Here is a 25,417-nt window from a genome sequence, read left to right as displayed (position 1 = left end):
GTGTGTGATCTTTAAGATCTCACCACTCGGCCTGTGAAAGCTTCACTATTTAATGAGATTCTGTGATGCTGGCCAGGCACAGGACATCGGCTAACACTCACACTGCACACAGTGGCGTGCACACACACACACACACACACACACACACATACATACATACACACACCAGAGGCACGCTCACCTGGTTTTTGTTAGGACTAGATATTTTGCAGTAAGGACAACGTGCTCAGAAGCAGTCATGTCTACAGATTTCAAATAAGTGCCGTAAATATAGACCAAAGGCTTGTTTACACGATTTTTCCCAAAGGCGGGCCTTGGTTTTAGCAGTAAATGCAACATTTTCAGCCGTGACAGCGATTCAAGCGATGCAGACAGGGCAACAATAAACATGTCACCCCTGATGAATGGCAAATTCTCCATCTTAGTCAATCACTAGTAAATACCCTGATGTGCGTTGTTGACCTTTAATGCAAACAGGATACTTAAGACCAGGCTTGTAAGCGTGCGCGCTCTCATCCAAACCCGCACCTACGTGAAGTCACAAATTATGGATCACGCTTTTAAGTTACTTTCACGCCGGTCCACCGATGCACAGACAAGGCTTTTGCTATCGCCGCCGTGATCTTTTGCATCGTCGATGGATGAACAGATGGCTGGACTCGAGACGATCCATTGTTTTTTTTTCTCTGTGATTTCTTAATGGGTGACGGAGGATGTACGCTCGGTGTCATTGTAAAAGTGGCGCCTTTAAGGTCGGACGGAGAGAATATACCGTTGGGCAGTTAAACCGGGGTCAGCCGAGGGGAGGAAGTACAGAGGACAGATGAGGTGACTGGTCTTGAATGACAGAAGAGATAGAAGAGGTGAGTGCAAAGGGAGGAGCAGAGATGGGGATACAGATAACCAAGCATGGCGCGTGGCTGCCATGTCATCCTGTCATTAGCAGGTTGTTTGGATCTTTAATTTATCATTCAGTCCTTTATTGACTAGAGAAAGGGAGATCACTATCACAAGGAGACACCAGCAGTGTGCGTGTGTGTGTGTGTGTGTGTGTGTGACACTCAGTCACCAGCTGGTTTTCATTTCCTGATGCCAAATAGATATCATATAAGATATCCCATAAACATATCACATGCCATATCTCCTAAGGTCAAATAATGCTGAAGGCCACAGGGCATTTTTTAGCCTAAGAAGGTGTCAGGAAGAATATTTTCCAGTGGGTTGAAGATAACTTATGGATCTTTTTGTGACAATACCAATGAGAAGAAATGGAATGGGGTGAGAGACTGCATGTGTCGTGCGCGCCGTCCCGCGGGAACGCACATCAGACCAGCTCAGCCACCTGCTCCGTCGCTGACAATCTCTCCCGCTCCGACAAAAATTACAGACACATACATACATGGCTACATCCTTGGGGAGACACTCGAGATATATGGCCAAGGCCGTCTGCAGTTTCCTTCATTTTACGTGACCCGTTGACCTCAACCCGCCAGCCCGGCATCGGCGTTATATCTAGTCAACGACGATGTCAATGTAGGTTAACTTCCTCACACAGATTCACTCACGGTTAGATTTTTTTTTTTTTCCACGACTCTCGGATTTTTCCGTCCCTTAAGTGTTTATCATTGTTTTGAGCCGTCTTCCTCGTCCTCCTCTCTGGCTCTGTACCTCTGCTTGCATCCTCTTGTTTGTGTCTGGCTCTCTCAGTGAGATCTCATTTTTCAATGCCTCGAAGCTTTAGGGTATTAGTTATGCAAATATTGACTTGCAGCTTTGGCCTGCTAGCTATCAATTGAAATCAGCAAATCGATGGCCCTAATAGCTGCTCATTAGCTATTTGATGCATTTCCAGGGCTAGCATCAGAAGCTGTCAGCGGCTCCTAATCAATACAGTCTAAAAGTATTACCTAACCAAGGCCCGCGCCAGACACCTTTCGAATAACACAAGGCGGCTCTCTGACTCCCTGTGTGTCGGTGGAGTAACAGGTGCATGACACAGCGCATCCAGTCATTTTCACGTGGCGCGCGGAAGCGTAACGCAGACACAACGGGTTCGTTTTAACCGATTCCTCCGTTCTCTCAACCAAAATGTCTCCCGGGCAAAACGTAGGTATCGATAGCGAAACCCAATCATTTGGATTTAAGTAACCCGTTGTGTCATTTCTGTAGTTACTCGGGCGAGGTCCTAGACGTTCATTGGAACAGCCTGTTGTTTGGGCCTGAAGAATCGTACCATAAACACTTTGATGATCCAGGATGCTGCTGCTGAGAACAGGGCCAGACTGGAGCCTCTCGATTGCCCCCAGCGCACACAACCCTGCTAAGCTTAACTCAGCTGTTTGATGCCAAGTTCTGCAAGTGTGTGCCTGTGTGTGCGTGTTTTTGCGTGTGTTTACCCAACTCAGGGGTTACATAAACAAGAGCAGCTAGCCTACAGGTAAGGCCCACAGGAGACCAGCTGAGAGAGTGAGATGCAGCACCGGTCTTTTACCTTGGCATTTCCCAGGTGCTGTCGCCATTGTTGGATCTTGGTATTAACTAATGAAGGGTAAGCTGGAAAATGACTAAAGGAGATAGCAAACAAAGTTGCTACACACACTGGACACACATGTGTTTGCGCGCATCCTAATGCATCGGGGCTGATGTTAACAGATGGGGAGAATGTGGGCGGATGGGGGATTGAAGGAGGAGGCTGGCAGTGGGGCAGTTGGCCGCTGGTGCAGGGAGAGAAAGAGCAGGGAGGAGGATTGGCAAGGGGGGGTGGGACGGGAGGGGAGACGGGCGGCGGGGTGGGGGTGGGGGTGTACAGCGGAGATAAATCATTAGAGAGCAGGTTATTGGAAATGCAGGGAGATAAAAGAGTGAAGAAGCCAGTAATTGCCTTAAAGATCAGACTACAAAGCATTACTTTGGATTTTACAAGGCCAGCCAGCAACAAAAGAGCAGTAATTTATGAGCTCAGTGTAAAAGAATAGCATAATTACATTAAAAATTAATGCTAATGAGGGCTAAAATGGGGAAGGTGGTTATTATGAAAGTTTGTATTCATCTTCCCTGGCTTGAATGATGGCTAGTGGCTTGATTAATGGCTTAATTTCTATCAATTAGCAGGCAAAAAATCTCCACTGAGACGGGCCTAAATTGAGCATTGAATTACACATCTTTACCGCAGTGCAGGGGGAGGGCTTAGCGGGGGCAGAGAGAGGGAGGGCACTTTATTGAAACCCCCAAAAAATCCCAAAGATAATGCCGTGCGTCCGTTTGCGTACATTTAGACGGGAGGCTTTTCAAAACAGGCGTTCGTCCGGAGGTTTTCCGAGAGCTCCCGTTTCGACCGCTGTGAGCCGTTTTACGGAAAACAAATGATTCAAAGCAAATTTCGGTGAATTTCAGTCTCGATCTCTCGCGATTTCACGCATCTGTGTTTACACTCCCCCGAATTAAAATGGGCCTCGTCTGACATGACAAAGTACCACCGCGCACCTTAATTACAAAGGCGAAAGTTTCTTCGCTTTTGTCTTATTCATTTGCATAACACTCAGTAACTACCTTTCGGCATTCCGTCGCGACATAATTCCAAAAGACCGCCGAAGATTTACTGCAATTTGCGAGGCCTCGATAAAACAAGCAGTTAGTTTCCCCTTAATTTATTTTTTTCTCCGCAGAAGTGCTGTGGTAATTTAGCTGGCACGCCGGTGCACTCAATTACTGGAATTAATCAGCAGCCCTAATATATTCGGCTCAGCTGCGGAGATTGACAAACTGTTGACCGAAGTCCGGCTCCCAAAGACAACGCTGCCACACGCCGAGGCCCCTGCCTGCTAATCCACATGTGTTGTTGAACAGCTCCCTCTTCTGGCTCGGCAACGCTCGCGTCCTTTAGCCCGACGGAGATGAGTTAAAAAAATCTGTTTCCATCGGCCAGTTTGATTTTCTCTCCCAGTCTCGCGGTTTTAATCAATGAAGTGGACAAACAGCTATTTAGAGGGAACAATAGCCTATTGATTTGCAGCCACTCATCAGCTCTGCTGTCCGTCCAACTAATTTCAGTAATGAGACGGCGAGCGACTTTTCCCAGTCCTGTTCGAACCCATGTGCAAAAGAGATGGAAGCAACCCCCCGGTGGGCACGAGCTCACATCCGGGCTTCACTCCACTTTATTGTAATCTGCAGATCCAGCCTGCTGGAATGGGCTGCTGGATTCCATTTCCTGGACAGCAGTAATGACAGTTGTTATTATTTTTATAGCTGTGCGCGCTAGGCATGTAAATGTGTCTACCACCCCACCCCCGCTCCCTTAGTTTTCACTTTATCCTCCTCGCCGCAAAGAGAGAAGTGTCCCTAATGCGGTGACAATCGAGTCGACCTGTTAAATTAATTTGTCAGATAATGTGTCAATATTAAATATCAACTTTGACCTCTGCGAGCGGCAGAGTACACTCACCCAGCTCGAGTATTGATTTTTGTGTGCCTCTAAGCTTGCCAGGGCCCACACTCATAGTCCATTATTTTTTATTTTCTCATGAAATACATATCTTTTCCTGCTGACATCTGACAAACAGCATATGGAAGTCATTTTATCTACCAATAATGTGTTTGTCAAAAATCCTGAGGTCTTAATGGATTCCTGCAGCAGACGCAGACATCCTAGCAGCAGACAGGCCTGCCAGGGAGATGCAAGTAGATAGGCTGTGTTTTGACTGTGGAGTTTGTCTGCGCTTTCACGCTCGTCATTTATTCAGGGCAGTCACGCCGAAAGGACGGTGGGAAAGGAGCAAATGAAAGGGAATCAACTGTCAGGCGGCCCCGTGGTTAAGATTTCACGCTCGGGCTCATATAGGCCGCCGTGTGTGCCGGCGATAGTGGCGTGAAGGACAGGCCAGTGTCTCCAGTAGGATATTGGGCCAGTGTTCAGACTTCATCTAACGGCCCAGTCAAGGTAATGACTATTTTCGGAGCTGCGGTACAATGTGTCGCTGCTCACATCCTCCCACGCAGGATGACAAGCTGATAGGCCGTCATCTGGGGAGCCTTAATTCCACTTGTCATTCAGCTGTCCATTTCTGTATTGCGTTTAAATGAAAACCGAGTTTGTTTGAGTGCTATTATGAACCATAATGGTGTGTGTGTGTGCGGGTGTGCGGGTGTGAGAGGGCATGTGACGCTTGGCTATGACTGGGAGAGCCGGAACAAATATTCATTTATTCATTAAACACCAGGGGCATGAAGATCTGTTGTGACACCCTTTCCGTTGTAGCTAATGGATTGAATTAATTCCCGCTATTAGCTGCGGTTGTGCGCCGCGAGTGCGCACGTGTCCGCCGCCGCGTAGCATGCATATGCAAGCGTACGGCGGGGCGAGAGTGCAAAAGTATGGAACTTGGCGTATGTCCACGTCGTCGTGCTGGCGCTCGTGATCCTGGCGCTTTCCGCGTGTGAGATTGAGCGTGTGGATTGTTCCCGTTTGTGTACTTATTTCCATGACACAGCCGAAATCGACGCAGCGGCGAAACACGGACGTGCGCTGGATTGACAGATCGAGAGATGGGAGAGTGCAGGAGAGGACGGACGGATTGGGGAGCGAGCAATGAATATTGACTGATCAGTGGGGAGATTGACAGCCAGAGAATAATGGGAGCATTCACGTTCGCATTTTTTTTTTTTTTCCCCTCTACTTTCTAACTTTCCTGGCACACCTATTTCCGCCCTCCTACACTATGAAGACGGCTCTCGAATTCATGAAATGATTTATTTCCGATATGCAGAATCCTGATGTGTTTATCTCCGAGAATAATTTACTGGAAACCCTTCCTGTCTTTTGTGTTTGATTGGACAAGCCGGAGCGAAATAGTCTCTGATACATGAAAACTGCAGGAGGCCTAATCACATTTCGTCCCCGTAATGAAATTCCATTGCAGTGAGTTTGTGTTCATATTTTGATTATTTTAGAATGCATTATCCGAGTGTAATTTACTGTCTGGCCATCATATTGTTACCGTTTTCCACTCTCCTTTCGTAGCAGCCATGTGCCCTTGGCTAAGCGGGAGTGCCTTTCATAGCAGATGAGATTAAAATAGGGGAATATAAGATATTTCATATTATTTGTGTCAAAGAATATTACACAGAGGGATAACATAGAGTCAAGTAAGACCAGTCCAAATGAAATCCGGTGCCTCTCAAAGCATGACACGGGACAGCTGACCCTCTGTTTACCTGGGTATTTATGTGCACATTTTGTGTGTGTGTTACTGAACACATATGTGCATGCCTTTGTCCACCCCCCCCCCCTTGTGTGACGTGTTTCAGAGGGAACTTCTGTGGAGGAACAAGTGCGAAGGATAAAGGACATCGAGGCCATCAAGAGCGATTCCTTTGTTCCTCAGGCTTTCAAATCATCCAGGAATGATATAAAGGTGCGTTCTGTCTCTCTTCCTCTCCCTGCCCCTCACTCTCCATCTTTTCACTCCGTCTCTTATTGAATTCTTCTCTCTGAAACGCCAAGCCGTCTGTCCAGAGACAGCCCAGACCAAATCAAGCATTCCCATTCAGCGCCGTTTGTTCCAACCTCAGACTGTCTCATCAGGCGCTCCACCGTTTGCCGCCTCCGAAGCGGCGGCACCCACAAAACCGTCCTCTCTCTCTCTCTCCCTCTCTCGCCCTCCCCGGTTGTGCAGATGCAGACAAAACACAAAAGTCATTATTGAAATGTTCCTCTCTCTGAGGGGCCAGGAATTAGATTTGTGGCTGCTGTTTTGAGAAAACCGAGGCGACAATGTTTGACAGCAATCATGCAAGAGACTTCGGGGAGATGTTTCGCCGAATCCGATCAAGGTCAGGTTTCGTGTTGCCGTAGTTTGGATCGGACAACACCAACGCGATTGTGCCCAAAGCAGGAGAAAGCAGAGATCACACATGCAGACTGTGTAGCTCTTCTACACACCGAGCGATTTGCATTCGTGCCATCAGGTCAAGTATAAATAAGTACATATATCTCGCAAATAATTACATGAGAAAGCAAAACAAAAGAAAACATTTGTTGAGACTTTAATTAATTATTTGATCCTACTCAAGTACAAAACTTTTTTTTTAGATATTTAACAGTATTCAGAATAATCAGGATTAAGTTCTGCGACATCGAGAGGGACAGACCATTTATGAAAGCCCGACAATGAAAATTCTCCGTGCAAAATAATGCCGATGGTTTGACACATGTATTCTGACACTCCCCTGCAAGCCACTTGTCTCTTATGACCAGGATAAATATATATGTAGCCTTTCACTTTGTCCTTTGTTTTGTGTGCACACTGTAATGGTTCACAACATTTTTTTCTGCTGTGGCGTACAGAAGAACACGCGAAGTGTTTCGCCTAAAAACCGCATTTGATAAATAACTATCCCCCCACTCCAGCCCCCCAAAAAAGGCTCAATAAAATAAAAGGGTGCATGATCAGTCCTTGAGCTCACGCTTAAAATAGCAAGCTGTTCATTGTAAGTAAACGCGGTATCGTGTATATGCAGTAAGAAAGTCATTGTATAATTTAAGCGTAATAATCAAATAGAAAAGAGTAGAATAGAGTAGAATAGAATATTCCTTTAATCGTCCCACAGTGGGGAATATTCAGCAGAAAGTGGATAGTGCAGTAGAGGTTGTTAATAATGAACAAACAGTTGGACATATAAATGTCAGAAAAATTTATAAAAATAAGAATAAACAAGAAATGAAAATAAAGAATATAAACAATATATAGACAGCATAAACATGGGCAAAAGTTGCAACAAGCAGTGTACAACAATGCTTACCACAGCAACACCTGAATGATTGAGTGAGTGAGTGAGCGAGTGAGTGAGTGAGTGAATGAATTAATGAATGAATGAATGAAAGTGTGTAGTGAAACCTGACCTGCTCTGGAACAGGTTCAAATTGTGATTTTTCATTTTTTCAATGGAAATAAAGTGGTCTTTGGTGACTCAACATTGTCAAGAGTAAATTGTATCACCATTCCTGGAAGTTCCCATGGATGGTGGTTCCAAAAGGAAAAAATCCTTAGTGAGAGATTAATAGACTAAAAACGAATAATAATAATGGCAATAATGATCATTATTATCACATCGTTGGGATTAATTAATCCTAACACAGGCAATGATCAAACTAGCATAAGCTTTATACTGTAAGATTAGCAGCTTTCACTGTCAGATGGCTTCATAGAGCTCTCTGTCTCTCTCTATCCCACACACCAACACACACACACACACACGCACGGATACACACATGCGCAGAACAAATCCAAGGTATGCTAGCTTGCTTCACGCTGCAGGCCTTCTGGCTCGCTGGCCTGAAAGAGGTGTGTGTAGATGCGTCACCAAGATGGCGGCTGAGTGGAAAGAAATGCCTTGGATGATTAAAACTGAGTCTAAACCATCTTTATGAAATATCCTAAGTTTGGAGGTTCTACAAATCGTACATTTTATGTCACTCTGGATGTAGAGTTGAACACATTTGGAGACTATTTGGCTGTATTTCCCCTTAATAGATTACTTAATTTACAGTTGCTGAATGAATTAAAAAAATTGATAGATCTGGAGCCAGAGACTTTAATTTGCTGTTATTGGGTCCAGGTTTGAGAATATTTGCTTTGTTTATTTTCAATATGTAAAAAATTGTATTAACTTCTACATTTCATATGAGAATGAGCTGTGGCCGCTGATGGCTTCTAAGCTTTTGTCAAAGATACCAAGCAAACTATGTTGTATTTTGATTAAGCCAGATTTATCTGAAATGACTGTTCAGCGAATGATTACTGAGAATTGCAACGATAAGTCACAATATCATTACTTGGCCAGGTAACCATTCTTATTAGATGGTGTCTTTCATATCCCACTTACCTTCTTATCCAGCCAAATTAATTTTAAATAGATCCTTCCAACTGGGTAAACATTTGTTCCGGGGCTCAAATTCAGAGTGTTTGAAATATGAATGGACTTGGCAAAGTGTTCATTTTGATATTCCTTCTTTATCAGGTACAACAAGGAGAACAGGCCATCCTTTTAAATATGGGGCTTATTATAGTTTTAAGTGTTACCTCTGGGGACGCGGGAAGAATTGTCTCTAAATATCATATTGCCTTCTATTAGTGTGGAATTTACAGATGGCAACGAGCGGGACAAAGAGCCCGAATCATAGCCGAAAGTCCTTTTGAACTGACTGCGGGGATGAAAAAAAAAAATATCCCTTTACTCCTACTGTAACAAACCGCTTGTGATGTCGCTGTCCAACCGATAGAGCCGATTCCTCAACGTGTTTGAATATTGTTACATTAGCAAATTTGAGGCTTCTGAAGTCGCCGGCACAAAGCGGCAGATGTGTCGTCGCTTCGGTGAAACCGTGCCTCTCACATCACAAGTTGCTGGTTTTCGCACAATTAAACTCACTTAGACAAAATATAAAGAGCACGACACAAGGGAGGGAGGGATCTATCGATTTATGTCTTGTGTTTGGTCACTGGCGAGACTCAAGGTTCGAGCTGATGTCTCTCTACGTGGTCCTGAGCCAGACTTTCACTGCCATCTCCTGGCCTGAGGTCATATCGCAGTTCACAGTTTCCCCGATTACTTTTGAGCGCGTGCGGGAATTTTTGCATCACAGCACAACATGTTACACTGGTATTGTTAAAGAAGCCTGGAACCAAAAAATTCTACATTCTTCGTTGTTTCGGACGGGTTCGAAAGTGATTTTGTTTTTTTATTGTCCCAATACCACTTGCACTTCAATAATAAATTGGAAATTTTTTAGCTGTAGATGTCAGGGTTTATCCCAATTGCGTGTTGATCATAAATGTGATGCCTATATCTACATATTTTTCAGAGTATTAATAAAAAAAATGTGATATCTTGACAATTTTACTGTGTTTGGCTGTTACAATCTTGAGTTGTCCCGCCCTGTATTTTACCTGACTTAAACTGCCTCACTGTAAACTTCTTATGTATCTATTGATGTTTTTGTTTATTACTTTGCAAGCAGACCGAGCCGGTGGAGGTGAAGCAGGAGAGGGTCGATTCTCACGACATCAGCATTCCTGTCTCCATCGTCTACAATGACACCGACACGCTCGCCCATCCCGCTGTAAGCTCCTTTCCCAAAAAAAAAAAAAAACTTTTTTGTGATTTTTTTTTTTATCATATTTTGGAACTCAATTGTTGGTTTTTAATTGATAGTTTTGGAAAACTTTTTTTTTCTGTGAAGGAAAAAAAAATGGCTCCTGCTACTAAAACTGCCAGTTTGTCACCTCCACCTCTGCCTATACTGACAGTGTATCGAATGCTATATAGGAAACTGCACTGTAGTAGATTATAGGTTTCTCACATCACCGCCCCCCCTCCCCTCCCTGCATGCAGACCAATGATGAAAAACGAGAAGGAAACCTTTAAACTCCAATAACGGTCCCCGGGGCTTCCCAGTCATCTATCTCCACTGGGAAAACTAAGTTATAGCCTGACGTATGCAGATAACCTGCTCTCACACACACACACACACATGCAGCCTCTGCTACCACCCAGTTCAATTGCGCACACATACGTACGCACCCTCAGACAGGCTGATGTATGGAAGTAATATGCCCCAGGCGGGCATCGGCCCCGGCTCCAGCTCCGAGCTCCACTTCCAATTAGAACAGATGAGTCCCATTAGCCCGGCCCAGATACTGTCACCCCCCCCCCACACACACACACACACACACAGCCTCATTAGCACCCTGACACCAGCGCAAGGCCAGCAAACAAGAACTCACTTGTGTCGAATCTAACACACAGATAACATGCCGGGCAGATGTAGGAATGAAGTTCGGAATGAAGGATTGACGTCGCCACTGATGCTCTGTGGCCTGTATAATGAGACACATATCATAACACAGGATGCACACACCACTAGCATCACCAGCATTATCTCCCAAATAAACACTGAATATAGAAAAAAAAAAAAATCTTCCAATTCTCCCCCATTTTTCGATGCCTTACCTCTCCGTCTCAGTTATTTTTTTTTCCCCAAGTAAACTTTGATTATCAGACACCAGCAGCAACTCATTTATTACTTTTTTTTTTTTTTTTACAATCAACTCATTACTTTATTACATTATAATAATCAAAAGACAGAGAAAGAGTAGATAACAGTTGGGAATAGAATGAATTTCAATATTCAGTTGAAACCGCTTCGTTAGCAGTGGGCTTAACTGCGGCCCAAGACATTTGTCAGTTTGGCCTGCATGTTAGAGGAGAGAATATTTACTTTATAACATTTTCACACATACAGAAGATTTTTTTTTAAATATCACTTTGTTATTCATGCGGTTGCCTGAATCAACACTGAGATAGATGTGTGGGAGATCTACAATATTTTTTTTTCTGTCTTGCGCGGACCATGCGCATGTTTCATTTTTTGAAATATAATTGTATACATTTAGTTTCCAAACTTTTGAAACAATACTTTTTCGAATTCATTAATTTCTCTACATCATCAGCCCGTAGTTAGATTAGTGTTCACATCTTCCATCGGGGCTCATGATTTGCTGTTTGGACTTCTGAAGGCAACAGCTGAAAAGACAAGAGTGTTAACATGCTTTCCAATATTGCTGGGGATGCTGTCTTTCGTAACATTCGAAACCAGGTATTTTGTTTCAGGCGTATTGTTTTCGTTCGTTCTAGTAATGAGATCAATGCATCATTGTTTTAAATTCTCCAAGGTTGAGTGTTTTAGGAAGACGAGCAGGTGACCAATTTTACTCTTCAAAAGCGTGAAGGACTACATTTCCCAGAATTCAGTACCCAGTGATCTTGTACTTTATCAAGCAAAATGCAAATTTGCATTCGATGGGTGTTCCTGTTTTTCAGCATGTGAAGTTATTATGAGGTCTGAATCAGTGTCTTTTGAGTTTTGAAGTTTAGTCTGCACTCTGGAAATATAAATAGTGTGTGTTTCGGGTGTTAAACAACATTCTTCGCTTAAAAATGCAATCCTACCATCCCACGCGCTTCTTACCCTTGTCAGTTTTTAACTTGTCCTCTCTGCCCTGATCTGCAGTTGTTCATGGCCAAGGAGAAGGCCGAGGAGCTGTGGCTGAAAAGACTGGAGTCCCTGCGACAGGAGAGACTCATGGGAAGTCCTGTAATATGAAGGAGCAGGAAAAAGACTCCACCTCCTCCAGTGGTCATTTCTGCCCTTCGTTTTGTCGTTCACTCTCTCAGCCATGTTTGTCATTTATCATGTCTTCATATTTGCCTCCTGTAAAAGCTTGACCGGTTGAAGTAATCGTCAGTAATTGGTCACAATTTTTTTTGTATTTAAATTTCTTACGTGTATTTTCTGTTGAATTGCTATTGTTAAACTGACTCATAGATTTGCATTTGGCAAACTTTGTGATTTAGAACAACCATAGTAAATAAAAGGAGTTTCTTTTTTTCTTGTGAGTGAAAACTGCCATTCTTTGTGTGAATGAGTTGTGATAGTGGTTTTTTTTTTTGTTTACTTTCACATCAGGCACGGTAGTGACAAAAGAAAATTAATGGTACAGCGGACTTTACCGATATTAAGTGAAAGTGATAGTTTAATGCTGTGTCCTGTAGCTTTTTTTATTTCAAGAGGTCATTCAAAGCCGTGTAGATTCTGACTGAAGCCTATTTGTGGAGCAACCAGATGGCAAATCTATACTGAGTCTGGGACACTGTGTCACTTACATACCCTTGCAAATAGTCATGGTTCTACTGACATAATCGGACTGTTTTGAAGATTTGCTGAAGTAACAGGAAGAAGTGTGTTGTGTGAGTGTGAGTATGAGTGTACACCTCGTCTGATTTAATTGCTGTCCAAACTAATATCCTTGACAGAGACTTGTTTTCATATTCAAGTACATATGTATGTAAAAACGCTTCACGCAACCTGTTAAAGACCAATGCACGACTAATTTGGGATTACCACCACGAGAAAGATGAGAAGTGTTGTTGTTTTTTTCGCCTTTTTCCCGAGCGTGTTGTCATGGCAGCGACTCACAACAAAACTCCGCGCGGAAAGACCGCGTTCAAAGCTCGGAATAACCAGCCAATCAGGTGTCGACTTGAAGTCACATGCTCGCGGTCACACTGAGCCCCCCCCTCCCCCGGAGGTTTTACCCCCCGGATCGCTGCCTCCGTAGTGACACAGGCGAAGCCGTTCCTGGAACCGGGGCACCTGTGGCGGATTATTATGTTCATCTGAACCTGTCTTATGTCAGTTTTGTTGTTGTTTTGTTTGTTTGTTTTTCCCGTATCAACTTCAAAACCCGTGTAAGATGTTCAGTAACCGAGACATCGACGAGGACCCGTTCTTCTCGTGAGTTTCTATCCACCTGCTGTATTCAACGTGTGTTGTGATTTATCACTGCTAGTATAGCATAGCTGGTTATCAAGGCGAGGTTCTACTTAAAAAGAAGAAAATTGGAATTCAATTTTAAATGTTTGCGACTTTTTCCTAAAAAAAAAAAATGAAATCGTTTTCACTGTTATTTCGATGCCAACCTAAGTACTTGTATACCATCGCTTTATAAGTCGTACACATCGCATGTATATTTCATGTTTGTCCTGCTGTTTTATATGCGTGTGTGTTAGTGTATACAACTTTTAAAAAGATCACATTTATTTAAAGTGCTCATTGGATGGTCATCAATGCCGATGTTTAACTTCCTTTGACTGTAAATAAAACGTACACCTCCTTTTTGATTACCAACAATGAAATTGGAGATCTTGGAGTCTTTCCCATGCGTCGGCCGGTTGAATCCATTGCCTGGCATCCCACCTAGAGGTTGCCATGGAGATGCTAACTGCTCACTGAATGTTACTCCTCTGCGAAAAACTTGCCAAACCTGTCACTCAAAGACCATAACCGCTCTTAATTCAACATTATAATTCATTGACATTATAACTGACAACAATGATATATTGTAAGAAGCTATCAAGAATTACACATTTTGTGTGGGAACAAAATAAGCATTACAAATGTAACATTTTTAGTTTGAGATATTTGTGACATTTTGAAAATGATATTTTTTATTTAGACATTTAGCCCTGATTAAAGAAGACTGATGGAGAACCTTATGAGTTAAATAGTGGCTGTAAAGAATTCAGCATCAAATGTTTGTGACAGATTTAACATCCTCACACCCCCAAGGTGAGGTGACTGATCTAGTCTGTTGAGCATTCCAGCCATAAATAATAGCAAAGTTTAACAAGAAAAAAAGCTCCTGACGCTATGCAGTACTTTTGCAGAAACCTGCTAAACCTGCACAAGCGGCCTTTGTAAAGACCCAGTAGCATCTCATTTGATACTATTCTTCAGAATCATCCTGGCCACTTCAGCACAGAGTTTCTCCCTCTCCTCCGCAGGGAACCATTCCGCGCTCACAGGGATAATGTGCGTCAGATGATGCGCAGCTTCTCAGAGCCTTTCAGCGGGCCCTTCATGCCAAGCATCATGGATGGGAGATCCCGTGGCCGGGACATGGCTGATCAGCCCAGCTCTTCTGTAGCGCTGAGGGGAGAACACAGGGTGAGACCTAACCTTTTTTAGTTTTCATCACTTTTTTGTCTTTTCATGGACTGAAGTTGCATCTCAGATTAGATGTGCATCCTACCTTAGAACAACCCAAGATCAGTTTTTTGAGGAGCCGCTATCTTATAAGGTATTAGTGGGAAACTAACCGTTGGCTGCATTAACTGGAACACCACTCAAAAGAGGTATGGGGTCATGTCAGTCCCTAGTTTAGTGGAAGGGCAACCCTCTTGGCCTCTCTGGATAGCTATATCTAGCCCTGAGGAGCCCTATTTATAGTGCATTGTTCCACTGACACACTGCTTTTTCAAAAATACACGCTCAACGTGTCTTTAACACTCACGCCAAGAGGGCCCTAGAGCATTCCACTTTCCTCTGCTAAAACAAGTTTATTTTGAAATTGCTCTAGTTGATTTGATCCTGTTAAATGAAGCAATGGATCATATTTATAACTCCGCTATAACTCTTAGGTATCATACACCACTGTAACTATCAGAAGATAGATCTTTTGTAACTGTAACCTTGAACAGCCAGGGTTGTTATAATATTCTGTTATGCCATGATGGCAAGACCGGAAAGTAGGCCACCTGCTAAAATGGGTCCTACAAGTATTGTTTTCTATCTAATTTTGTCAAGTCAGCTATCATTCTGCTTGGCCATCCTTGTCCAGGTGATGAGTGTGACTTAACTCAACAATAACCACTGGAATTATCCACTGCAGTAACACCTTTTGTTTAGACAGACTGGCCAATTGTAATTGTTAGGGAGGGAACTCAAATAACCTGAAATGCCGAGTTTTTCCAGCGATGTCAAATCTGATCTGTGTAGGTGATGCAAGATGGGTGAAAAAGGGAAGATGTGATGTCACACAGGAAATTCAATCCAAAAGCATAGAGGAAGATGTGATGTCACATAGGGAAGCTCACACTGGTAAAACTGTGTATGTGGAAAGTAATGCACACCTTGTCAAAACAAAAAGGACTGAAACAAAAAATAGTCACATAAAACAGTGAATGGAAGCTATGATATCACATAAAGGGAATCATGCACGGGGCAAAAACTCACTGTGATGTCAATGTGAGCAGGTGTTATGGTACTTCTCTGTGGTTGTTACACAAGTTGACAGAATGGAACTCAGATTGCAGTGAAACGCTAAAACGGACTTCTGGCCTTAAGAGACAACACTGATAGCAGTGACAGTGACTTAAATGCAGCTCACATAGTTTTCATGCATGCCCAATTAGTTTTATGCTAACATCCAGAAGTCTCATGGTTACCATCATTAAACCACTAGAGAAAAAAAAAACAGATTGAAAACTATAGGGTATCAGTTATACACCTACATCAATGAAAGTTGCCACAAAACCTTTGGGAAAAAAAAATATTCTCAGAACAACAGACGCTTCTATTAGTAGACAAAGGCTGCTGCACAGTAAATGCCCCAATGGGTTGAAGCTTGTTGTGAAATTGCTCTATACGTTATATTTAATAGTGTCTAGGTCTCTCAGCTGTCCCACTGTCTATTTTGTCATAGCGATGATTTGTCAAAGCAACAGTTAACAAACGTCGTGGTTCAAGTTTGGCTCAGCATCAGTTAGCAGCAGGCCCGATCCGAACCCTGATAAGTCTTAACTTAGTCCCTGTCACCTGCTATAATCCCACCATCTCATGACGGCCTGTATATATATCCTTGATAATGACTTTCATCAGAAGCCCAGCCCCTAAAGCCAGCAACTTGATACCTCTTAATTAGCATCATACCATTAACCAGCTAATGCCAGCCGGGGAGAGGTTCTGGGTATTTCAACTAATGACCTTAGTGACGGAGGGTGATCTAGAGCCACACTGCAAAATATCCAGCCAAGCACCTGATCCAATCTCTATTGAAGAGCATAGCTTTTGACATGAATAGAAAAAAACTGTAAACCCACCAAGCGATATTTGCAATATACGTTCAAAAATTGTTGCAGCATATTTCAGGTAGCTGTAAGCAATTCGATGACGCAGACTCATAAAATAGTTTTGCAGTAACCTGATATAGACAGTGCTTCGAGATTGCTTATGAATTCTGAAAGTGCAGTTTATATGACATGGGTATCTTAATTTTCGGAGGTTTATGAGGATGAATTGAAATAGTGTGAAATTGATTACTACAACCAGCATTACTGAGATCACCATTATGTATCATGAAAAGGCTCCACATTCTAACCGATTCATATGCAAACAGTTGATCAAGCTATACAGATGTGAGATCAGTGCAGCTTCATAATCCCAAGATAATCTCTGTTGTTTCACACCAAGCAAAATACTTGTCGATGTAGGGTGTGAGAATCCTCTGCAAGTTAACATGTTTTTCATGAGTATCCTTGTTTTTTCCACCTTCTCTTGCATACTATGGACAAAGTAAGTTTATTTTTTGGCAAGTGTCGGTCGGTGGACCGGGACCCTAGTGTTGTGTTGTTGGCTTTGGAAAGGAATGTATGTGTAGATGTCATGGACACTCTGTTTTCTCATTGCTGCTCTTTTGGTCCATCTGTTTGGCAGAACGTGCCTTGGCAGTGCTCGAGCATTAGCAGCTAGATGACAGACAGCACACTACCGCTCTCCAATATCATAGCCACAAATGTGCATACACGAATACATGCATAAAAACAATTGTAGAGGCCATTAAACCCCACACACTATTAAGCTCACTTACAAGCATGCACATGCAGGAATGCAGACACATTAACCACATAATACATGAAAGGCTCCTACTCCTTGTATTACTTTGCTTTGCATCGGATTCCCAGCGGGGGAAAAGCCTGGTCTTCCTTTCGACGCAGCTATGGGCTCTCTCATGTCTTAGTCTCTTGAGTAGCTGCTTCATATTACCTTTCAAAGCTCTCATTCATCTGGGCATTTGTTTATAAAAGTACTTTCCAATGACAGTCAAGCATCGATCTGTGTTATCTCTGATTGTGTGGTTTGTGCTGAGCAGGATGGCGTAGGGAGTGCTTGTAAAAGGTTGTGTATGTTGTTTAGCCAGCCACTCCGTCTCAGAGGCAGCACCAAGTTTTGCAAGTCTCAAGTACGTCTCAAGTCTCTAAGTGAAGTCCCAAGACATGCTCGTCTTAAGCAAGCCGCAAGTCTGAACCTGTGCCTTTCCTAAACCAAGAATATGTTTTTCTCATTAGCAAAATTAGTTTGGTCCCAATTGGCGACGTACGGTGTTTGGAGTAATGACAACCGCCCTGGCTTACACTTGTAATGTTACATAATGTAATGTTACATATTTGATCTTGGCGAGTGTATCAACCCTTTCAGGTCACAGGCTCGAATTTGGTGTTGTCACAAATACTTAGCATTAAAATTGCAATGATGTTGCAAGTCTTTTTCGATATTGTCAAGTCTGAATTAATTGAACTTGTGGCTTGACTCAATCCCCAGCACACATCATCCCACCACCGATATGTCTGTTGTTCGACTTATAGCTTTTCAAGTTGCTACATTGGGGAAATAAAAACCATAAATTGTTTGGTAATGTGAAATGAAGCAGTCTCCTCATCCTATTCACCTTATTCACATCCCACAATCATCTCAAGTGCTGCCTTATTTCCTCTGTGGTCTCCAGACCACATTCAACCAAAAGCCTCCAATTCACCGCCCTCCATCAGGAGCCCTGGTTTTGCAGAACCACTTCTCTTTTCCCCTTGAAGTCGCTCAGTACATGTCCCCCCGTGGTGTGAGTCATTGCTCCCCTAAGGGAAGGAGCAGCTACAAAATGTGAAGCAGCAGGATCAGGTTATAAGAAAGGCAAGAGAAGAGGACATCAATCCTCCGCAGTCCAGACAGACTGAAATAAAGTGAAAAGGACCTCTGAGACATGGTCCCTTATTTCGCACGCCCAATCTCTCCTCTGCTCAGCACAGCCTAATCTAAATATAATGCTGTCAGATATGTAACTGGCATTTATTAGTTCATAGATGCCACTCCGGGATAAACTTGGACGCACAACTTCATAGACGCTGGTCAGGAGTGTTTTACATCAGCTTGACCTTTGAAAAGAGCTGAGAGAGTAGCCTTGGACTCTCCAACCCCTGTCAGATCCCTGTCCTGGCTGGTCAGTCCAGTCCCCCACAGCCTTCCTAGAATACAGCTCAGTTTCAGTGTTAAACCCACGCTAATCTCTGGCAATGCGACCCAATTACACATGGAGCACAAGTCATTCAACACCCCACTGATTACGCACAATACCCCTCTATATCACACCCCGAGAAAATACACACAAACACATAGCGATTGCTTTCGAGATGCTTATCTGGGGCAGCGAGGTCATAAACACGTGTGGGTTTGTCCACGAGAACGCAAGGTCTGGCCGAAGGCTGCATTTTGTTCAGTCCACCCTGGCCTGTTACTTTCCCGTGGCTGAACCCCCAAGTAGGTTCATGGCCTGGAAAGGCTGTGTTTTGAGGCCACATAGGCAGCTTTGGTGGGCAGCGTCTAGGGCTTAGTGACCATGTAATACAAGCTAACAACAAACCAGCAGCTTAGTTACAGCATACATGCAAGAAAAAATGTAAATAGAGAGAGAGTGAGAGTGGGAGGAAGATGTTGCAAAATAAAAAAAAAATGACAATTTCTTAACTGATATTTTTTGATCCCTTAGGATATGAGCCGGTCGTTGTTACCATTTGGCAGCACTGATAACACGGTCAGTAGATTCCTCTGCTGTGCAACAATGCTATAATGAGTTTAAAGAGTGCATGCTGTAACATATACAGTGTCCCTTTTTCCGCTCACTTACCTCGGCTTGTGTATGCTGAATTGCTCGGTTTTGCTCACAGAATTTTTACTGCAAACTTCCATCAGTCCTGCGATCTTGCTGCGTCTCTTGAAGATATAGTATCAAAATCAAAATCAACCAAAGTGCAAAGAAAAATTCCTTATTTCATTCATGCTTTGGAAATTTACTTGGTTATGAATTTCAATATTATTTTTTATTCATTATTATTATTATTATTATTATTTATTTTCCTTTGGCCAGCTTCCGTGTAGATTTACATGAGTTGCTGCCATTCCAGCTTGCAACACATTACACAAGAGTTGGGACAGTAAAGCATTTTCTGCTTTGCAATTTTCCCACTCTTTGTTGTGACAACTGATGAAGGCTTTAAGTGAAGCCTCCTGCCCTTCCTGCAGACAAGTTTGAAGATATGCAGGAGTGCAGAGTGTTCATCCCCATAATAATATGCACGGTTTGTGGTATTGCAAGAGTCTAAAAAATGTTATCTTGATGATGGTCCACCTCAGCTGCCTCTGAGCCCATGTAAGTCCACAGAGCTTCTGGACACAGTTAACAAATGGCTTCCCTTTGGCACACTGATGTTCGAACTGGCATTTGTGACTATGCCTCAGCATTGTTGTGCTTGACTAAGGTTTGCCAAACATATTCCGAGCAGCCCATGTGGCGCTTGTCAGCTGAAGCTGAATGAGGGCTCTTGATGCGCTGCCATCTGAGGGCTGAGGGGATCACAGGTGTTCGGCTTATGCCTGGAGTTTTTGTCCTTCACGTACAGGATATCCTCCTGATTTTCTGGACTTTTTAATTACATCGTGCACTCTCGGGGCTGAAATGTTCACACCCTTCAACATTTTTCTTTGAGGGACATTGGTTTGACTGTCAACCCAGACTTTCCAGATGGACTAGGCAGTAGCTATTCAACGGAATAATGACCCGGATCACCTTTTCACATCGTTTGGCATCATATCATAGTTCACTTCTTTGTCAGACGTACTAGGCTCCCAACCACCGCTGTCCCACATGTGTTGCACATCTGAATGGTTTCCCATAAAAGTATTAACAATACTGTTTTCATATTGCCTTAAGTTGATTGAAAAATCACTCGTGTTGCAATACTGATGGTAATCAAATAACAGGCACACGTGCATACAAAGATTCCTCCCTGTACGCTTGAGACGCAGCAACAATGCAAAATCGCTTTTATATAAAGGAAATAACACCTTTTTTGCATGCATGGTTTGATTACTCCATGGAAATTACAAGGTCATCGAATGTCAGCATCAAAGTTGCATATCCTGGTCACATTCGCTCAGTCATAGAAATCAGAGACAACATGCTTTACCCCGGATGTGTTTATTAGGTTTATTAGTCTATCGGCAAGTCATGTCAAACACTGGATTTTAACATTGCCTGATTTTGATTTCCAGCTAAATTCTTATATCTGACAGTCAGTTGATGTTACAGTGATGCACAATACTGCTGCATTTTAATGTCGAAATGAGCTCTAGTTTGACAAAATCACAGCACTCATTCATTGTGGAATTCTTCAATCCCAATCCAGAACCAAACATCGGTTTGGCTCTGTACTTTATTTCATTTATTCTTTTATTTTTTGCATGTGCTTAAGTTGTGCATGCGCTGATAACGCCTTGTGACCGGCTGTCATTGAAGGCCGGCCATTTAAAGACTGGGCCATCTGGCTGTTGCGTGCCTTCTGTGTTTGTGCGCAGGACACGATGAGGAATCCTTTCAGTATGATCGACAACATGATGTCAAACATGAGGATCAGGATGGAGGAAATGCACAGAAACTTTGTGAGTTCACAAGAATGAACACGTTTGTCCCTTGTGTATAATGTTTAAGTTAGACTTATGTAGTCAAATCAGTGACTGTAAGGTTTAAGGAGAGGGGCAAGGAAATAACGAGTCCCCCACAAAGATAGTAACATTAATGTCATTCCCTGTGTGTATGTGTGTTTCGTGCCTGTGTGTGTGTGCCAGGAAAACATGTCCACAGACTCGGACACTCACTCGTTCAGCTCCTCATCAGTCATGACATATTCAAAGGTTGGAAATGAGCCTCCGAAGGTCTTCCAGGCGACCTCATCAACACGCCGTGCCCCAGGAGGGGTAAATCTCCCCGCCGATGTGTTACCATATCAGCATCAAGCCATGCCCTTATACAGATTTTAAAAAACGAGTGTAATGCCTTACACCGGGTAACCGAAAGTGTTTACATTTAGAGGCGTAGGCTGTATCTGTTTGTTAAATGATCTCCTAAATTACCGAGGAGGATGCAGTATCCGGCTTGACATAGACCAAACTGCTGATCTACGCTTGGCGCAGACCTCTACCCCGCTCCAAGTTTTGCTCAAACTCAATTATTTCAAGCAAACTGTTTATAAAGCACTCCTTAAACAAGTAAAATACAATTCAAAGTGCTTTGCAAGTGAGTAATGAAACCCTGGATGATTAAAACGGCTTTTAAAACGAAATTTAAAAAGTTAAAATATTGGTAAGCCCGACACCCAGCCTTGTGTCGGTAACAATTTGACACTAATTAAATCAAGAAGTCGGGATGGAGGTCAGAAGACTGGCTAATGTTTGGGATTAGTTTGCTCTTTTAATTCTGCCGTGTTCGATCATTTACCTTTACCAGATTAAGGAGACTCGGAAAGCGGTTAAAGACTCGGAGAGTGGTCTGGAGAAGATGTCCATCGGTCACCACATCCAGGACAGGGGACACGTTGTTGAGAAGAAAGTCAACAAGAAGACAGGAGAGAGGGAGTTCAACCAGGACTTCCAGAATTTAGATGAATGTATGTTAAAGGGATTCACGCATTATCTATATCCTCTAGATTTGTTTAGTATTTATCGGACACTTTTTTATGTCCGTTCTGATAGTTTGCCAGCTTTGTTGGCCGAATCAGTTTACAACATTATTCTCCCTGAGGGAGAATAACTCTGTTCCACTCTGTTAGCCAAAATTTAACGGTGATCTTTCACCCCTAGCTGAGGCGCAATCTTTTGAAGACGAGTGGCAGCAGGAGTTGACCAGGTTTCAGCCGTCCAGCTCCGTTCCTCGCATCGAACAACCCCAGCGACACGGCGTTCAGTGGGCGTCCGTCACCAGTCCTGAGCAGACCGCCAGGTTGGTCGTTCAAGCACACGCTCCATGTGCCGGTGAAGACGAGACTCCGAAGAGTCCGCAGGCGGGAACATGACACACTGATAACTGATCAGCTCCGTAAACTATGTTACTTGAAATAATACCGTGAGCAAGCTTTCGAACTTTATTGAGTCGAATTTCTCTGTTTGTTTTGTTTGTGCTTCCACAGAGAACAACCAAAGTCCAAGGCTTCAGGCAAAAGCAACACGAAGGGGTCCAGCTCAACGCAACAATAGTTATTGATCGCACCCCCCCACCCCCCACCCCCCCTGTTCTTTTCAAAGTCCTTCAAGGATCACTCAGAACAGCCTGGTGCTCTCTATCTACGCACCCACCATGATTTCATCTACATCACTGACAGAATCAAAGGGCACTGGCCCAGAATCTGAATCATTTAGGAGACTATCTATCTGTGGTTTTACATATTTTGGCTCACTTGCATATATTATTGCTTCCATTTTCCTAAAATGTACTGCAGAATAGATTTATCTGCAGAGATCAGAGAGGCTTTTCTATTGATATTTAATATCTTCTTTTAAAGTCAAAGTGCTGCTCCCATCTCACGGCTGATATTTTGAAATTCACTGAAATAAATGTGAAATAAATCAATCAATGTGAAATACATTCAATTTGTTGTACGGAGGCTTTAGAATGTGCAAGACCAGAGATATTCCACATAGTGGCCGACAGCTTCGCACACACGTCACACCGCTTGGTCAAGTCAGTTGCTCTGTTGTATTTCCAGTTGTGCCTGAACAGGTTAAAAAAATTGTTCACCTCCTCCTCCTCTAAAGCTAGTTGAAGGACCTCTGCAACAAAACAGCCTCAATGCAGATTGAGTTGGTGTGACTATGTCAACAACCACCCTGTGGCATCCCAACTCAGGTATTTCTTTATGCATTTTACTGATAAAACACCCTGTGTCAGACTGGCCGGCCTCAGGATCTTCAGATCTGGCTCCGCATCCCAGTCAGGCTATTGGTTCTGTAAAGTTCTCCGTCAAAATGGCTGAAAAATCCTAACTGCGCCGTTACATCACATCGCAGCGGCTTCGGCGAATTCATCCTAGATTGTGATGTATAACCGACACGTGACATAACACTATCATAGCTTACATGAACACCAGACCCCACTACTGTCAAGCATCCCGGGCCAGGACGCTGCAAGCCCTCAGTATTCCTCACCCGCCCGACACTTGTAACTCAAAGGCATAACTCATTTTATCACTCACTGACAAATTTACATCTGACAAATATAGTTCGAGTTGTCATGAGTTCATGTCTCCCACTTCATTTTTCCGATGCTCCCGGACGAATTGTGACATTTCCACACTTGTCGCAAATCCCCCAAATGCACTTAATGTCAGAATTATCTATTTGTAATCACACTGTCAGGTATCAAATGTTCCAGGTATTTATTTTATCTGCTGTAATCTTTGTAAAAAGAAAAATGATACCCCTCTTTTCCCTCCTTTTTTTGTTACCGTTGTTTCTCATGTTTTTCATCAAATGAACTTGGTGCTGGATTGCGCAAACTTGATTCTCGGTTATTCCAGCTTTGTTCCTGTATTTTTACAAGAATTAAAGTGAGCTCTGTATCAACGCAGCTTATCATCTAAAAATAAAAATGTAAAAATAACACGAATCTAGTGGGTTGTTTCACAGCAGAATGCTGACTATTTACTTGGCCAGCAGAGGGTGAGAGGGCGTGACAGATCTTACGTTGTGCCTGTTTGTTGACCCGAGGTTATATTTTTGGATCGCGGCACTTGTCAGAAGCTCAGATTGGCCTGAGACGTTACACAGCTGCAAAAAGCCCACCATGCCCCCTGCTCGAATGCTTGCGTATCAGACTCTGTTGACAGAAGACGGGAAGGAACCTGTTCCAGTGGTACAGTAGTTCAAGGGAGATCCATGCTGGACAAGGAATTCAGAAACAAAGAACACATACATAGTTGCAAACTCCTGAACATTTAGCACTGCTTACCCAGCCATTTCAAAATAGAAGAGATGAACTTTTCTGTATAACACGGGGTGCCGAATATTGACACTGTGCTCAAAGAGGCAATTACAAATATGTTTTAAAAAATTGTATGGACTCTTGGACTTTGAAATGAAAAATTCCAGCCCTTGAACTTTAGCCCTTCCTGGCTACTACCGGAGCGTATCAGATCCGCAATATCACATCCAAAATAACCAGCCAAGGGAAGAATACTTCCAATTCTCCTTTCAGCTTCAGCCTTCAGCAGTCGTGATAGCAAGTCATCTGACTCCATCTAACCCAATTCTCTGCATCCTCTTCTCTCACAACAACTAACTTCACGCTCTATTTAATTCCATCCATAAATCTACTCTGGTCTCCCTTTTGGTCCCCAGCCTGGCAGTTCCAACCTCAGTATCCTTCCATTCAGGTATTTACTGTCCCTTCTCTCTCTCTCTGTCCAAGCCATCTGTCTGACTTTATCTCCAAGACTTTTAACATGTGCTGTCCCGCTGATGGACTCGTTCCCGATCCCATCCATCCTCCTCTACTCCGAGAGAGAATCTCAACATATTCATGTCTGATGGCTCCAGCTCTGCCTCCATGCTCTCTAAACCAGACAATATCCCTGGTCCCCCCACCTTTCCTTTCATTCTGCCTGATATTCTTTATTCTACCAACATTAAATTTCATTTTCTCCTGCTTTCACAGACATTTAAGATAAAGTATTAAGTTGAAATGTAGGTCTTTTTGTTTTGTTTTTACGTGCAACTCATGAGGTAAGTTGGGAGGTATATCAAAGTTTATCCTCTGCATTAGCAGTTTTTTTTTCTATTCCAATTCATCGATTACTTTTGTTTTTTCACAACCTAACCTGCATATATACCAGTCTCTTGCACTGATAAAGAATGGTCTCA

At 43.1% G+C, this 25,417-nt stretch overlaps 2 protein-coding genes across 2 annotated transcripts in view; both read left to right on the top strand.

Moving 5' to 3' along the window:
* Positions 1-12,449, top strand: part of rsrc1 (arginine/serine-rich coiled-coil 1) — a 115,952-nt gene extending 103,503 nt beyond the window's left edge. Inside the window, exons 8-10 of the mRNA XM_086164027.1 lie at positions 6,307-6,413; positions 10,019-10,120; positions 12,071-12,449. Of these exons, the coding sequence (XP_086020153.1) occupies positions 6,307-6,413; positions 10,019-10,120; positions 12,071-12,163 (302 nt within the window). The 3' untranslated portion in view covers positions 12,164-12,449. The remainder of the gene's footprint in view (positions 1-6,306; positions 6,414-10,018; positions 10,121-12,070) is intronic.
* Positions 12,450-13,169: 720 nt separating this feature from the next.
* On the top strand, positions 13,170-24,158 carry mlf1 (myeloid leukemia factor 1). The gene is made up of 8 exons (XM_086164028.1): positions 13,170-13,354; positions 14,404-14,566; positions 19,218-19,262; positions 21,083-21,166; positions 21,353-21,481; positions 22,011-22,170; positions 22,364-22,502; positions 22,690-24,158. Exons 1-8 carry the CDS (start codon positions 13,314-13,316, stop codon positions 22,754-22,756), a joined length of 828 nt encoding a protein of 275 aa, XP_086020154.1. The 5' UTR covers positions 13,170-13,313; the 3' UTR covers positions 22,757-24,158.
* Positions 24,159-25,417: the final 1,259 nt, after the last annotated feature.

This window comes from Fistularia commersonii, chromosome 18, assembly GCF_037954325.1.
Source record: "Fistularia commersonii isolate RoL2024-O1a breed Wild chromosome 18, RoL_Fcom_v1.0, whole genome shotgun sequence".
NCBI lineage: Eukaryota > Metazoa > Chordata > Actinopteri > Syngnathiformes > Fistulariidae > Fistularia > Fistularia commersonii.
This window is presented reverse-complemented; position numbering and strand designations above follow the sequence as displayed.

Excerpts from the sequence above, each read along its gene's own strand:
- mlf1 (XM_086164028.1), top strand. The coding sequence starts at position 13,314 with ATGTTCAGTAACCGAGACATCGACGAGGACCCGTTCTTCTC. Across the intron at positions 13,355-14,403 it reads GACGAGGACCCGTTCTTCTC|GGAACCATTCCGCGCTCACA; the intron begins GTGAGTTTCTAT and ends TCTCCTCCGCAG. Across the intron at positions 21,167-21,352 it reads AGGAAATGCACAGAAACTTT|GAAAACATGTCCACAGACTC; the intron begins GTGAGTTCACAA and ends TGTGTGTGCCAG.